Here is a 15,774-nt window from a genome sequence, read left to right as displayed (position 1 = left end):
GTTTCAAAGGAAAAATGAACAAATTTATGAATATTTCACAAACATTATAAATCTTTATCAAAATATTTATGAAAGTTTTACCAAATCTTGAATAGAGATTAATATTTGTGAAATAGTGATGATTGATAAAATAATTAAAAAGGGTAAAGGGTATAGAAATAAATTTATTAAAGAATTAAAAATTTGTTTAAACTAATTTTTGTTACAATTTAGGCCTAAAAAAAATACTGGACTTCGTTGAGTTTCTCTCTAATTTTTTTTTATCAGGCTTGAAGCTATGACTCTGAGTTTGAAAACTGCAAAATTCACGAAAATTATTGAAGAAACACTATAAACAAATAAACGGCATCATCAAAAATTAAATCATATTTGGATATAGTGATCAAGCAAACAAAAAAAGCAAGCATATTAAATACCTATAATCAATGGATTCTAATTGCATAGAGGCGACACTTATGATTTCTCTGTGTCTGGTCATCAATGAGAGTGATTGTTTTGCGCTTTCCTTTCAGAATTGTTCTTGACACCTCGTTTGGCAAATGCTAAACAGGGAAATAACTGCAATACACATGGATAAGATGTATATGAATATAGTTACATATAATTTATAAAATGAAGGTAGCATAACTGATTTTAAGCTAAAGAAAATGTACCACGGCTTCTAATTTATCTACCTATAAAGTCTTGATAAATGCATGCATGTGCATTATATGTACCCCGTTGACCAATTAACATTGTTGAAACAAATGGAAATTAAGCATCGCTTCCACATGTGCATCTATAGCTAGCACCATTTGACATTGATGTCTTTGAACATTTGGTGCAACTCTCATAATACCATCCAAACTGGTTTGGATTGAATTTAGTTGTTTTTCAAATAGTGATGCAGTATGTATCCTAACACAAATTATGCACATGAAATAAATAGTAATGCAATATGTATTTTTAATTTGTGCGTAAAAAACTCAAAGCATGTTTGTGCATAAATAAAGCAGACCTTGACTAAGTACGTTGAGAAGTACGTTGTACGAAGTACATTGAGAAGAAGCCAAACTCTGACTTGAGTTCTGACTAAAGTTTTGACTCTGAGCTTGAGAAGTGTTAAGGTCACGACAACAATTCAAGAAACATGGTCAAAAAACAATCAAATCAGATTGTGAAATAATAAGTTAGTCTAACACTGTATTGTGAAATCATAATGCAAACTTACTAAGTCTTAAACTTCTCAACAACCGGATGATGTAGGTTGATGAGCAACCTCGATCCTGACCAATTGTTGCATTTATTTGGGTTGTCATTGATAAAGCTTAAAAGTATTTTTCCCATAGTGTTACATCAACTATATTCCCACTGCATAAGGAAAGACATCTTACAAGACATTATCAAACTTATACAAAATTCTATCATCTGATGCTGACAAATTAGAAAATAATACCTTTTATCTTTCAACACAATGTTCGTACACGGTTTCTTTGCAGTCCCAATTGGCGTTGCTTTACAATCTCATGAAGAAGCCCGATGATTTCTTAAGAAAAAAAATTACATATATAAGAACATTATAATCGGCGAAAACACAGAAATAAATTAAAGCACATAACTATACCATATAAAACGTCAATTTTGAATTTTCCTTCTTGAATTTCCTTAAATGACTTAAAGCGAAATTCATGAGTAAGAATATTAGTTAACTTGTCATACTTCTGCACCTTTGTACCATAACCAAAAACAACCTTAAAGGGATTAAATGCAATGTCATTATCAAACACATAACAATTATACAAAGTATAAGTCTTGTTTTCCTCGATCAAAGCCTTCTAATGCTCCAATTGTCTATATCGAGTTATTACATGAACTCGATCACCCTAAATCCGAGAAAGAAACCAAAAAATATAAATAAATCAAAATGTACACTAATAAGTAACATTGATAAATCATAAAGGAAATCACAACAAATCTTAACTAACTCATCTAACCTTTGCATCACAAAAAATGAGTTTCATATGTTGATTCTCATTACTACCAGTCACAATCCAAGAATCCAGCACTCCAAATCCTATTTTCCAAATGTCCAAATCATTTTTGAGATCCTTAATGTAGTTCCTTTAAGAAAGTTAAAATAAAGGCCTTTAAGAAAGAAGTTAATGTTGTTTGCTTTCTTTGTTTTTTAGTTTTAAAGTTATTTTTAAGTTAAATGTTGTTTGGCAAAATATTGTACAAACTTTGAATTTTTTTTATTTTTACGGTGTCCGCGGTTCGAACTCTGGAGTTGGCATATATTTATGCATTGTTCCTATCAACTAAGCTAAACTCACGAGGACAAAACTTTGAATTTATTATGAATTAACATAATAAATAAAAAAATGTTTAAAATAAAAGATATTTTTTTTACAAATACTATATTTACTCAATAACGTTTATTTTGTGTAACATGAATACAAATTTGTATCATCATATAAATGACTTGTTAAATATTCGAATAGAAGAAACAATTTAAGGAGCCTGAAATAATAACATAAATAATATTAAAATAGTTGGTTTTTTCTATTTCAATTATACTCTATGATAAATTTCGTTATAAGAATACCATATTTTTGGTGTCTTTCAAAAAGATAAGAATTTATATTATATGATATTATATTTGTTACATTATTGGTGTCATAGAAACAGATATGTTTAGTTTTTTTGAATAAGAAAAAGATATGCATAATTTGTTACAATATAAAGGTGCAATATATATATATATATATATATATATATATATATATATATATATATATATGTATATAAGTATAAAGTTGCTCATTATTTAGCTAAATATGCTCTTAAGAATTCAGTTTGCATATAGATCGAAGAAACTCCGCGTTGTATTCTGCAGTCTTGGCATTTGATTTGTTACCAGACTTTCATTAATGAAATTGTCTTTAACGTAAAAAAAAAGTATAATTTTTTTAGGTATCTATAACATTTTTGAAGAAAAGACATCTACAATTTTACTTTTAAATAAAATCAAAATGTTGTGATGATTAAACGATATTTAAATTAAATATATAAGTGATAAAAAGATAATAAAATTCCTTTGAAAAAAAGGTAATAAAATTAAATGGAACCTCCTTAAACAAAATTAAATGGAACGGTTCAAAAAAATTAAATGGAAGAAAAAAACATATTGAAATATAATATTAAAAAATAAAAGAAAAGGTTCCCAACGTGAATTGAAGAGAGATGCTTGTGAAATAAATTGTCAAGAAGTAGTTTTTTGAAGTAGCATTCAACAACTTTTGGCCAAAGCTCATTCCATTCAATTTTATGCATAAAAAAATATTTTTTTATTAAGTACTTAATTGATATTGTATTTGGTCTAACTTCTCCTTAAAAATATAGAGAAGTTGAAAAAAAAAATGGGTCAAACGGTATCTTAATCTCCCACAACGACAGTGTACAAGCAACTTAATTTGGGAGAAAAAAATTGAAAAATAGTTAAAAATAAAAAAATTGCAAAATAGTTAAAAGTTTTTAAAAAATATAAAAATTGGAAAATAGTTTGAAAAAAATCGGTGAGGTAGCACTCAACCAAGCAACACTAAAAAAAATTATATGCATTAGCGTAACAAAAAAAACAGACAGACAAACATAAAATATTACTCTAAAAGTTAATATGTGTGTGTGTATATATTCGCGAGGTTGAAGAAAGGAAATAAAAATATTTGATATCATTAAATGACAGCGTGAATAAAAATATCTGTGAGGTTGTGATGATTAAACAATATTGAAATTAAATATATAAAAGATAATAAAATTCCTTTGAAAAAAAGATAATAAAATAAAATGGAACCTCCTTAAAAAATTAAATGGAACTGTTCAAAAAAATTTAAGTTAAATGGAAGAAAAAAAACAGATTGAAATATAATATTAAAAAATAAAAGAAAAGGTTCCCAACGTGAGTTAAAAAGAGGTGTTTGTGAAATAAGTTGTCGAGAAGTAGTTTTTTAAAGTAACATTCAAAAACTTTTGCCCAAAGCTCATTCCATTCAATTTTATGCATTCAAAAAAAATTACTTTTTTTAGTATGTACTTAATTGATATTGTGTTTGGCCTAACTTCTCCTTAAAAATGTAGAGAAGTTAGAAAAAAAATCGGGTCAAACGATACCTTAATCTCTCACAACGGCAATGTAGAAGCAACTGAATTTGGGAGAAAAAATTGAAAAATAGTTAAAAACATAAAAATTAGAAAATAGTTAAAAGTTATTAAAAATATAAAAATTATAAATAATTAAAAATAAAAGGTTAGGGGCAAAATGGGAAATTTACCCTAAAACATGTGAGGTGGCAACAACCAAATTTCACCAAATAGGAAATTACAAAAATGCCCTCTTAAGGGGCAAAATGGTAAAATCATATAGATTAATATTTAATATATAGTAAGTAGATCACGATAGAGGAGGGAGAGATTCAAAATCCCTTTATTCAATTTTTAAAAACACAAAATAGCTTATACTTTTGTTAGAAATCTAAAAAATTAAATCCAATTTTATTTAAATCTATAAAAAAGGACTTTAAAGTCTTGAGAAGAACCCAACTCAAAATACTAATATATTAAATATAAAAATGTTATGACTTAAATATCACATTGAATTTTTTTTTTAATACACATTAAATTTTTTTATCTACTCAATATAATGCTTCTAAGTAGGGGTGTTCTAAACCAAACCAATCCAATAGAAAAATTGCAAACCGGACCAACCCAAACCGCAAAAAACCGTATTTGGTTTGGATGTATTTGGATATTTTTTTTTACTCAACCGCATGGTTTGGTTGGTTTGCAGTTTTTATTTTACCAACCGAGCCAAACCGCAACATAAGAAAAACATTAATTAAACGTATGTCTCCTAGACCAATACTTATAGAAAATCAATGGAAACTTTTATAAAATGACATATTTTTTTCTCTAGATAAATTTTTTCTTTGCTTTTTATTTCAAAAATGTATTCATGTGCTACTTGAACTTTTAGTGAATGTTAAAATCTTAGTCTTTTGTATTTCTTACAAAATAGGATTACTTTTTGTTCATGTTTTAAATTTGGTCTATGTAGTTGGGAAATTTTTGGTTGAAAATGATATTGTAATGTTGGATGAAATTTAAAACATTCCTGAAAATATATTTTTAACTTGATTTTAATATTAGAAAAAAATTGTATTGTCTCGAAAAATCAACTGAACCAAACCAAACCGAATGCTTTTTTATTCTTAAAACTGAACCAAACCGCGGCGCGAACACTCCTACTTCTAACTATATACAATCAAATTTCATCAACCATTAGGCAGATTACCTCTAAAATGTCTAAATATTCTTGCATTGGAGTCATTTCCTATAAAAAAAATGTAAAAAATGTTTAGGCCAATGAAATGAAGAACCGCGCTAGGTATTGGGCCCAATATTCTAATATTCATTATTTATTCTATAAATGGTCATTGTAGATAAAAATTAGTTAATTTATTGTTGGTGGATAAAAGGTAATCACTGCCACTACCCATTTGGCTCTACATTCAAAAGTGATGAATTAATTAAGGCAACATATATATTATAAAAAATTGTCAAAGAAATTATTTACTTAACTAATTATTAAAAGATGGAATATACTAGTAGAATTATGTGATTGTGTGTGTGTGTCTATATATATATATATATATATATATATATATATATATATATATATATATATATATATATTGTCTTCTGATGATGCAATATGCAGCGTCACAATGATGAAAGCATCATCTATTTGAAAATTGGAGGGAGCCTCTAAGAAATGGTGCACAGTTACATTACATATGAAGCACTTGATGAGTAATAATATAATCTCTAAAGTGGTCCAAAAGGGGTCCATATTTTACATTTCGGTCAGCCACGCCACATCCATCCACATGAATGTCTGCCCATAAACCCTTTCTGACAACATTTTCTTTCTTTACTAGATAGCCGACCCGTGCGCCGCACGGGTCTTATTAGCTTAACGATTTCATATATTGATGCCTAAAAAGTAAATTGAAGGTTGAAAAATTCAAATTAGTTGACAATGCAGTGTATCAAATAGTACATATACGACACTAATTTTTGTCATATATTGTGTTGATGGAGCTATAAAGAGGGCATGCACTGTTTCAATCCCATTTTTCGGCCTATACTCACATTTCCACAACTCAGTATAAATAAATCTATGAGAATATCACCACTTAATAACATATACACAAACATTTCACACTATGTTATATGTTTTATGCATGCCTCCAGGGCCGTTTAGGACGAACCTATAATTTGGATCCTAACTAATAAACATATATAAACATCAAATTTGATACAAAACTAAGTAATTTCTTTAGGGCCTAATAGACCGCTAAAATAAAAAATTTGGGACCCAAATTTCGTACTTATTTTTTGGGCCCTAGGGCGGTCGCCCTCTTCGCCCTGCCTCAGATACGACCTTGCATGCCTCAGATATATATTCTTTATTGATTCATAAAATATATGTATATGATTTCAAAATGGTAATAAAATAGCAAAATCCAATTTGATAGTAACTTAATACAGTGTGCAAAATATTGTGCTTCAAAAGCATGCGTTATATAATGAACAAATTAAGAAGTATGATTGTTTTTTTTTTTTGAAGAGGCTAAAGGAGTATGATTGTTGTAATTGATTAAAACTTAGATGACTTTATATGTTGGAATTACTAAAGAACGAAAAGGAATATGACATCAGAACCAAAAGCAAACAATTATAACAGGAAGCATTCTTGCTTTCTCAGCAGAAACACAGTAAAAAACACAAAGTCAAAAGCAATGATAACCAACATGCTAAACGAAAACAACCTCTTCAATCTATACTAATTCTTCATCAATCACTTGTCGGTTGGCTCCACTTTCACACGAACCAATTTAGCTGGCTTGGTGGTAGAGGCTGATCCACTCTCTAGTTCATCACCATCAACGCCTTCTTCAACATCGGATCCCCTCTTCACACCTGATTTGCTATTCGGTGTAGCAACCAACTCAGCACTGCTACAGGAGTCTCCACACTCAACTGCATCCTGTTAACAAACAACACAAATCAATCAATTAATCGCAACTGATATCTTCAACTCAGTTCATAATACATTTGAGAATCAATATTTGATTCTATACATACATTCGGATCAACAGCTTTGGCAGATGAATCGTTTGGAAAACCGGCAACCTCATCCTCGGAAGATATCTGTTAGATATGTAACCATCAGCAAGTGTTATTTGTAGAATGTGTACATGCAAGCAAATCCAGGAAAATAAAATACAGTACTCAATATTTCAATAAATTTTTAAACCTTCAGCTTGTGTTTGGTTATGAATGAACTGTTGAATAATTTCATCGTCAAAGGTAGCCTTCTTCACCGCATAGTTCCTCCACCTATAATTGACGTTACCTCTGCTAACTTCAATCTTGAACAGCATTTGGTTGTCTAAGAACACGTCAAAATTAGCAGGCAACTCTTCTGTCTTATTTGTCTGAGACAGGGATGATACGAATGAATATTTAAACGAAAAATCTGAGCTATGGATTCTTGAATAACTTCAATCATTCTTAAGAAATTCGTAACACAACGCAACACAGAACTGCGGCTTCTTTTTATAGAAAATATAAATCAAATACATATCATTTTAATTTATGTATACCTATATGTGCTGAAACGAAACCACGAAACATGCGACAGGAGCGAAATAATAATGCTCAGGGAAAATAAATGATATGATGATGTGGAAAAGATCGTACCTCTAGCAGATCCTGTACACTACGGCCGATTATCTGAGACACAATGCGATCAAACAATACAGAGGAAAACCTAACCAAAAACTCAAATGGATTATTCACAAAACAAAGTATCATACATACCAGATACCTTCACTCTTAGCAATATTTGAACTTTTCAACTAATGTTTGTTAGTTTTTATATACGTAACTTTCACCATACATGTATTAAGAGGATGTTTGCTGCTTGGTTGCTTTCCATGGTTAGAGAGATAGATGATTGTAATTTCTTTGGTTTCTGTAGAGAGAGAAAGAAAAGAAGAAGTTGCAGAGGAGATGTTTGGAGGAGATGGGGAGAGAGAAAGAAAAAGCTGGTGCACCTCTATTTTTTCCATCTGATGTTAATGACTTGGGTAAGTCATGCGTTGGAAATAGCTTAATGTGTGCTGAGTGGAGATTTCAAAGGACAAAATTAAAATCAGCTTAAGAAAAAATTTGAAATTCAAATCACAAAAATAATGGGAGGGAAATTTTTTTAGGGTTAAAGTGATTAGCAATTAATGCAATAGAATTAGAGGGAAAAAAATTAGGTTAAGTGATAGCTGACCTAACAAGCTTTAAGAGTAAGTGATTCAATTATATACTCAATATATTTTGTGTCATTTCCAGTTACAAATGACTAACAAACAAATATAAATCCATAGTAGCTAAAATGATAGTACTACACCTGCCATAGAATAGAAAACTTCTCTATGCAAAACAACAACCAAGTACAACCACAAAGTGTGAGTGTTTGTGTTCATGTTCGTGTTCCTTATTCATACCCCAAATTTGAAATATCGAGGAAGAGATGTTCAACCGACAAATTGGAAAACTAGTGAAAGAAAAGGAATAAGATTAAATTATTGACATTGATCGATGTGTTATATTGTACTGTACTGGTGTTGGGGGTGATTATCATATAATGCAAGATTTGATTTATTTTCACGTGCAAATGAGCACATTACTATTACATGTCTTCAGGAGGTTAAAAAAAAGTATAATAGATGTAAATATATAAAGTTGAGTGGTGCATATGTGCAAACCCTAACCATCTATATCTCATATCTGACGTGGAACTCTTTACACATTCGTTTATACTAAGGATTGGATATGTGAATTACGATATGAATGGTCCGATATCAATAATACAATCTTGAAATATGAGTTACATTAAATCAATCGAATAAAACTGACTGTAATGTGAAGATTTTACTCACGTAATACATGTTCAGACTATATCCTACCTAACGTGAGAATATCAAAATTTTGTCTTCATCAAAAATATCATTTTCAAAAGTATGTCCCTTAAGTTTGACCCTATTTTAGACTATATCCTTGATTCCTGTTTTTGAAACAAGGGTCAAACTCATCCTTAACAATTAAGTTTTTTCAAATTTAAATTTACACCGTATGTAAAGGGAACTTAAAAAGTTAACTAAAAAAATATTTAGTTGAACTTTTTATGTACAAATTTATCTTTAACATCATAAATTTTCAGAATTGAATTTTAAAAACATACAATATGAATATTAAAACAAATTTAGATGATATAGATATTATAAAAATAAAACAAATGAAATAAATTAGAACTAGCATTATACAATATATTTTAGGCAAAATTACACATGATGAATTTGACCATTGTTTCAAATTGCTCTTTAAGTTTTTTTTCCTATCGAATTAATTCTTAAATTTACACCTCATTTGCATCTTTAGCCTATAAGTTATGCTTATTTTACATTGTTGTCTTTTATATTATATTTTGTGATTATCTGAACCACAACTTTTATTCTACAACTAGAGATAAACGAGATAAACGACATGCAAGTGTCAATTTGTCACGTTTCACACTAGAGATGATTACCTACCATTTTGGGTTCGTGAATTTGAACTATTGTTCATGAATTAAGTCGTTGCTGCAAAAAATTAGGTACTCTAATTATAAGGTTTTTGGATTAGAAATTTTTGATTTAAACTAGAAGTGAAGGGAGAAAGGAAATGGACAAATCTAACATTAAAAGACCAATGACATAATTTTGCCTAAAATATATGTAAGAGTAGATATGAATGGAAAAGTTATTGTACGTACATCAAATCTTTTAAGTAATATTAATTTCTTTTTAGATTAAGTTAGTTAGATATTGTTTATTCTATCGTGGTGGATTTAGTATCACTTGTACGATTGTCCTTTCTATTTGAACAATTTGATTTAGTTTTGCTGTTAAAAGAGAGAGATATATGTGGTAGTTTTTTTGTTAGTTAATGTAATCTTAAAATTAGAAAACTATAGAAGAACAATTTTTCCCTCTTCTAAATAACCTGCAATTGTTAAGGAATGCATCATGCATGCATGTGACACTAATAATAATACATTTAAACAAAAGAAGGGAGAATTTCAACTAAGCACAAAGCATATTTAGAAGAACCAAACTTACATATCAATTGAAGTTTTGAACCAAACTTAATAAGATCAACTCAATAGATCATCTAATTTAATTAGATCAGAGAGAGGATTTTAAACATTCCAGTTATTGATGATCAACCATAATTAATGGCATGCATATATATAGCATCGTGAGCAATCAGCCTTTTCATTACCACAGAATGACTGCTCATGATGTTATATCATCATCCACAAATTTTCTTGCTTCATATGTTAATTAAAACCCACTTCCAAATGCTGGTGCCCAGTAATCAGCTCCATTTTCACTTCCAACATGTTGTGTGCATGACACTGGAACCAAGCACAACCCTCTACTCTTCAAGTTCTTTGCCTTATTACCTTCTGCATTCTGTTTATTATAAACCATTATTTATTAAAGTGACATTACATTAAGCATTTGAACACATGTAGTAGGTTCATGAAACTCTTGCCCTAACAACTCACAGAAAATTCACATCATTATTATTTTTTATTAATTAATTAAACAATAAGAATCATATGCAAAGTCTGACAGTTTCATTGCCCAATTTATGCACTTGATGATACTATATGGTTATAATGATAATATAGTACAGTATTATTTATTTTTAATAATATTTATTAGAGTGATTAGAATCTTATATATAAATATAAGATACACACATATATTTCTTCAATATATATATATATATATATATATATATATATATATATATATATATATATATATATATATATATATATATATATATATATATAGGAGGGGTCAAATGAAGAAGAATACTAAAATCATGATTCCATGGGGCAGCTTTTGTAGAAAAAGAAAGAAAAGAATACCTGGTTTGGAATTGGAGCGCTCTTTCTTTTTAGGCCAGTGTCATCCAACAGCTAGATGGGAATAAAAAGAAGAAAGTATATATTATTTACTAATTTCACTTCTCTATGAAATTTGACTTCAAGTGAACAATTCAGCTTCATCATGCTTTTTCTAAAAGATGTTATATAAAAAGCTGAGAAACCTTGTTATTTCAAATTTCAATGGCTTCTTTCTTGAGCATATTAATATTAATTAATTAATTAATTAATTAAATAGTGTAGTAATAACTGTAAAGAGAGGTTAATTTCCCTTAATTTGATTCTAATGAATTCTAATTAATTGATGGATCCAATAAAGCATACCTGACCGGGGTCTTCAGGAAATACAGAATTTCTTTCAACATGCACCTGTTAATAGTTTTTTATAAAATAAAATTAAAAAAGGAAGGAACAAACATTCCCTTCAATAATAATACTATATTCTATAATTCTAACAAATACATTAAGTATACTCCATTTTTGTCCTATTCAATTTCAGAGAAAAGTGAAACATTGGGAAATGTGAACTTACAGAATGTTGATTCCTCATCATGTTTTTTGATGCTGCAGTGTCCAAGTAAGGGGTGCTGAGTGCCTGCAACAAAAGAGAGGAATAAAATTTTATAACTCCCATAACTAAAGAAAGAATGTTTTTAGAGTGAAAAAAATCACATCAAAATTGAACAAACTTTAAGTGCATGTTCTGAAATACTAACTTGCTGCATAGTATAATTAATAAATAAATAAGAATAATATGGAAACATCACCTCAATTTGACTCTGTAGAAACCTGATGTATCCAATGGCTTCTAATAATACAGAAGCTGTGTCAGTCTGCAAAAGTGAAGCACCAAAAACTCATCTTTCTTTCTTTCTTCTTTTAATGTTAAAAGTGAAATTTCAATCAATGACAAAAGATAGGTACACAGAAATTGGATCATCAAAGTCTACTTTGAATTGAAAACAACTACTATTTCATGTGTGGACTTTTTTATAAAACCAAATTAACACAAACAATGGTTTATGATAATTATGGAGTCATTAATTAGTTTGTTACCTTTCCAAATGGAGAAACTAGCTGGTGAAGTGCTGTTATTCTATCACCTAGCTTCTCCTTCCTCACCTGATTCAGATTCACATATAATTAGTATAATTTTGAACCTATACTTAAGGATAAGAATTTCATATGCTTAAATAATTTCTCTCATTCAACAAGTACATATATGAATATCAGCAAAAAGAATATTACAGTGTTGGAGAGAAAGACAATCAAGAAAAACAATAACAACAAAACATACACATATATACAAGCTCACTAATTACCAAGTAATTAAGATAGAAATTATAGAAAAGAAAAGAGGTTAAAAGTGTTAATTTGTGAGTAATTAACCTTTAGAGGTGGTTGGCTTGAAGATGGCTGAACCCTAGCCTTCTTATTAACTCCAGTAGTTGAGCTATTACACTATAGCATATATATGAAAGATATAGATGAAATTAATTTCAATATCATATATACATAACTTATATTAATAAATAACAATATTAGAAGTTGATAAAAATAATAATTAACATGAACCTATATATCCTTCAAAAAAAAAAAAAAAAAAGAACCTATATATGACCTATAATTTACCTCAGATATTTGATCTGGTAGTTGATTCTTGCTATGATCTACCTTGTTGTAAGTGAAATCCAATATATTATCACTACTTAAGCTAGTGATATGAGAGCTTGGGGAAGAAACTGGCACCATATGTGACCAAGATGAACCAAGTGATCCAGAGTTAGCACGAAACTCCTCAGGATGATGCCCTTGTTGACCATAGAAATTCTCACCTTGAGAAACTTCATGCTTTATTATATCCATAAATGGAACTCTTGAAGATGGATTCATAATTTGCACATCCCAGTTTTCTGAGTTTTTAGGTTGAAAATGATTAAAACCAAGTCTCTCTTCTTCACCAGGTAGTCCAGTACTGCAAAACATACAAAACCCTCAAAATTTTCACACCATGTAATTATAATGAAGAAAAAAAACATGAATAAGGTCAAAGATGCTGTAACTTCAAGCTACGGTTTTAAATTGCGGCCTGCAACTACAGTATAGAAGATTTTGAGGTCACTGTAACTGTAGCTTAACTGCAACTGTGATTTAAAATTGTGGTGATGGACACAAATTAAGAAGCTAGAGAGAGAGAGAGAGAGAGAGAGAGAGAGAGAGAGAGAGAGAGAGAGAGAGAGTATGGTTTTACTAACAAAAGTAGTTGACTCCATGATTGAGGAGGTACTTCAGCATTATTTTCTGTCAAGGAATTGAAAGGGATTGAAGAAGATCCAAGCATATATTGAGGAGGGATATTCAAAGATGATGGATGCATGCTCCACCAGTTAGGGTTCCCAGCCATCATTTGCTACAATGGATCATGAGTCTCATGATATATGTGTAAGGACTAAGGAGGAATTATTTATTTTTTCAACTTCAAAAAAATAAGCTCCTTAAGAAATGAAATTTTTGTAAACTACTTTTTTCTCTTACTTTTCTAACTTTCACCTTTGTGATGATATTTCCTTGTATGTGCAACCAAACAAGACTTTGGATAAAGGTTTGAAGAGTTGTGTTTTGCTTTCTTACTAGCTATGTGTGTTGAAGAAACGTAAAGTCTTGGGGTCTCAAAGTATTTTATAAAGAGATGAGGTTAACAAACTTTGCATACTTTTTTTCTTTCCTTTCAATTTATTCAGTTTTTTCCTTTTTTATTCTTGCTTTTACTTTATTATAAAGTAGAACAGAAAAAAAAAGGTGGTGGCCAGTGTTTTGAGGCTATTAGTCACTTAGTGCTAATTAATTCCTTAATTTGGGGTTACACCTTGGGATTGTTTTTTTTTAGCCTAGCTAGGGTTGGGGGTGAATGTAGGAAGGGCATCATAATATAACAGTATTTGAGATCAACGTTTGAGATGCTTTCTTTATTCTCTGTGGCAATAATTCACTTTAATAGACTAAGCTACAAAATCTATAGTTGCTGATTTAATATAGAACAAAACAGAAAATGATAGAAATTGCCCATCATCGAATAAGTGCTTTCTCTCAACTCTCAAGTACTGTGAACACATACAAACATAAATCATATATTTATCAAAAACACATGACATGGAAGTAAGATTCTGATTAACTAACTAACATCAATTAATATAGAAAGTACTAACATATATGATTAATTAAAATCGGCTTGGTTATTTTATTTCTTTTAACATATATACAATATGTAATTCAGTGAACCATATTCTATCAGAAAAGACAAGAGATGCATATTGAAGTGTACTAGTATGCTAGAGGCTGCGTTATATTGAGATGTATAAGAGCGGCAAAATTTCACTCAAAGGTATTTTGTGGCTCTCATTTGAGCCACATCACTATGAAGCAACTCATACATTTTTTTTAGTTTCAATAGTGGTAACTCTAAAGAACTCATGTATTTTATTACATAAGGTGTTCTCAAATTTACTTCTAGAATTAGAATTCCCCATTTGGGAGGTGCTTGTGACATGAAAACCCTCAAAACAACTAAGGGTTTTCAAGTCGCAAGTAAGTGTTGGGCCACATATAATAACGGCTACTTTGATTAATGATTAGTTTTAACAAGAGTTACTTTGACTAATTTTGAAATTATTTATAGTTTTTATTAAAAAAATATATATGAAAAAGGGTCATTATTACAAAATTATTACCGCTTTATTCTGAGGTCTCAATTTTCTTTCCTCAAAGAAAGACATTTATATATAAGAATTTCCTAAGATACACCCACTTGTTTTTTATAAGGAGTATTTTTGTAAAGATATATCTAAAAAGTGATTAAATACACCTTGAGGTGCATGTTGCTAAAACACTCCTTCTAAAAAATAAGTGGATATAAGTTAGCAACTCCTACAAACATTTGCTAGAATACACCTAATTATTTTTTAGGAGTATTTTAGCATGTGATAACTAAAAAGTTCGTAAATACACCCTAATGTACATGTTGCTAAAACACATCTTCATAAAAACAAGTGGGTGTGTCCTAACAAATCTTGTATATGTGTGTGGTGCAAAACCAATAAATAAATAAATGTACTTTAATTTGGCCAATATGTCTTTCTCTGAGGTCCTGATTTGAACAACTAGTTTGTAATACCTAGCAAATTTTTTAACAAGACAATTTATTAGATGTCATCAAGATTTTAATTGACCATGTTGCTTCTATCTTAACTGCCCACGATACTGGTTATAGTTGGCAACAATTCTTAACCAGACACTGTCTATTTTTTTATCATCAACTCCACAAATAGATCCCTTGAAACAATGACTCATGATTGAATAAGAAGTGTATCTTCATCCCTTGTGAATGGCTCTCGAGATTTTTTTTTTAATAGAACTTGTTTTTCCATCATCAAGCATAATATTTTCAAGACCAACTTGAGTTGAAAATTATGGAACTTGACATTCTTACATAGACCCATTGTTTCATGTCCATAGCGTGTAAACTCTATACTTGGATATTCATTTGATTTGAGATCTATAAAACATGTTGAAGTTGGTTGATGGACATAAACACGTCGGAGTTTGTAGCTGGTGAGAGACATTGAGAATTTTGAGAATCATGATTCTGATGATTTTGCATGAAATATATACAACATAGG

The 15,774-nt window shown here is 29.6% G+C and overlaps 1 protein-coding gene and 1 long non-coding RNA gene across 3 annotated transcripts; both read right to left on the bottom strand.

Moving 5' to 3' along the window:
• Positions 1–6,750: 6,750 nt before the first annotated feature.
• LOC146951308 (uncharacterized) lies at positions 6,751–8,139 on the bottom strand. Of its 2 annotated transcripts, none has more exons than XR_015027863.1 (4): positions 7,804–8,139; positions 7,358–7,492; positions 7,186–7,251; positions 6,751–7,087 (listed from the first exon to the last, which is right to left on the bottom strand). It is a non-coding gene; the product is annotated as an uncharacterized LOC146951308 (long non-coding RNA). The 2 variants fall into 2 exon arrangements; XR_015027862.1 differs by having other exon boundaries at positions 7,358–7,538; positions 7,804–8,138.
• A 2,075-nt stretch (positions 8,140–10,214) lies between these two features.
• On the bottom strand, positions 10,215–13,743 carry LOC146951307 (transcription factor bHLH68-like). Its single transcript, XM_085747243.1, has 9 exons — positions 13,354–13,743; positions 12,731–13,073; positions 12,488–12,559; positions 12,155–12,220; positions 11,866–11,931; positions 11,631–11,693; positions 11,423–11,467; positions 11,081–11,131; positions 10,215–10,613 (listed from the first exon to the last, which is right to left on the bottom strand). The coding sequence occupies exons 1-9, from the start codon at positions 13,503–13,505 to the stop codon at positions 10,482–10,484; spliced, it is 990 nt and encodes a 329-aa protein (XP_085603369.1). The 5' UTR covers positions 13,506–13,743; the 3' UTR covers positions 10,215–10,481.
• Positions 13,744–15,774: the final 2,031 nt, after the last annotated feature.

Source organism: Medicago sativa, chromosome 2 (assembly GCF_051527215.1).
Source record: "Medicago sativa cultivar Bolivia chromosome 2, Bolivia_mono, whole genome shotgun sequence".
Classification (NCBI taxonomy): Eukaryota; Viridiplantae; Streptophyta; class Magnoliopsida; order Fabales; family Fabaceae; genus Medicago; species Medicago sativa.
Note: the sequence above shows the minus strand (reverse complement) of the source record. Positions and strands in the feature narration are given on the sequence as shown.

Excerpts from the sequence above, each read along its gene's own strand:
- LOC146951307 (XM_085747243.1), bottom strand. The coding sequence starts at position 13,505 with ATGATGGCTGGGAACCCTAACTGGTGGAGCATGCATCCATCATCTTTG. Across the intron at positions 12,560-12,730 it reads TACCAGATCAAATATCTGAG|TGTAATAGCTCAACTACTGG; the intron begins GTAAATTATAGG and ends TATATGCTATAG. Across the intron at positions 11,132-11,422 it reads TTCCTGAAGACCCCGGTCAG|CTGTTGGATGACACTGGCCT; the intron begins GTATGCTTTATT and ends ATTCCCATCTAG.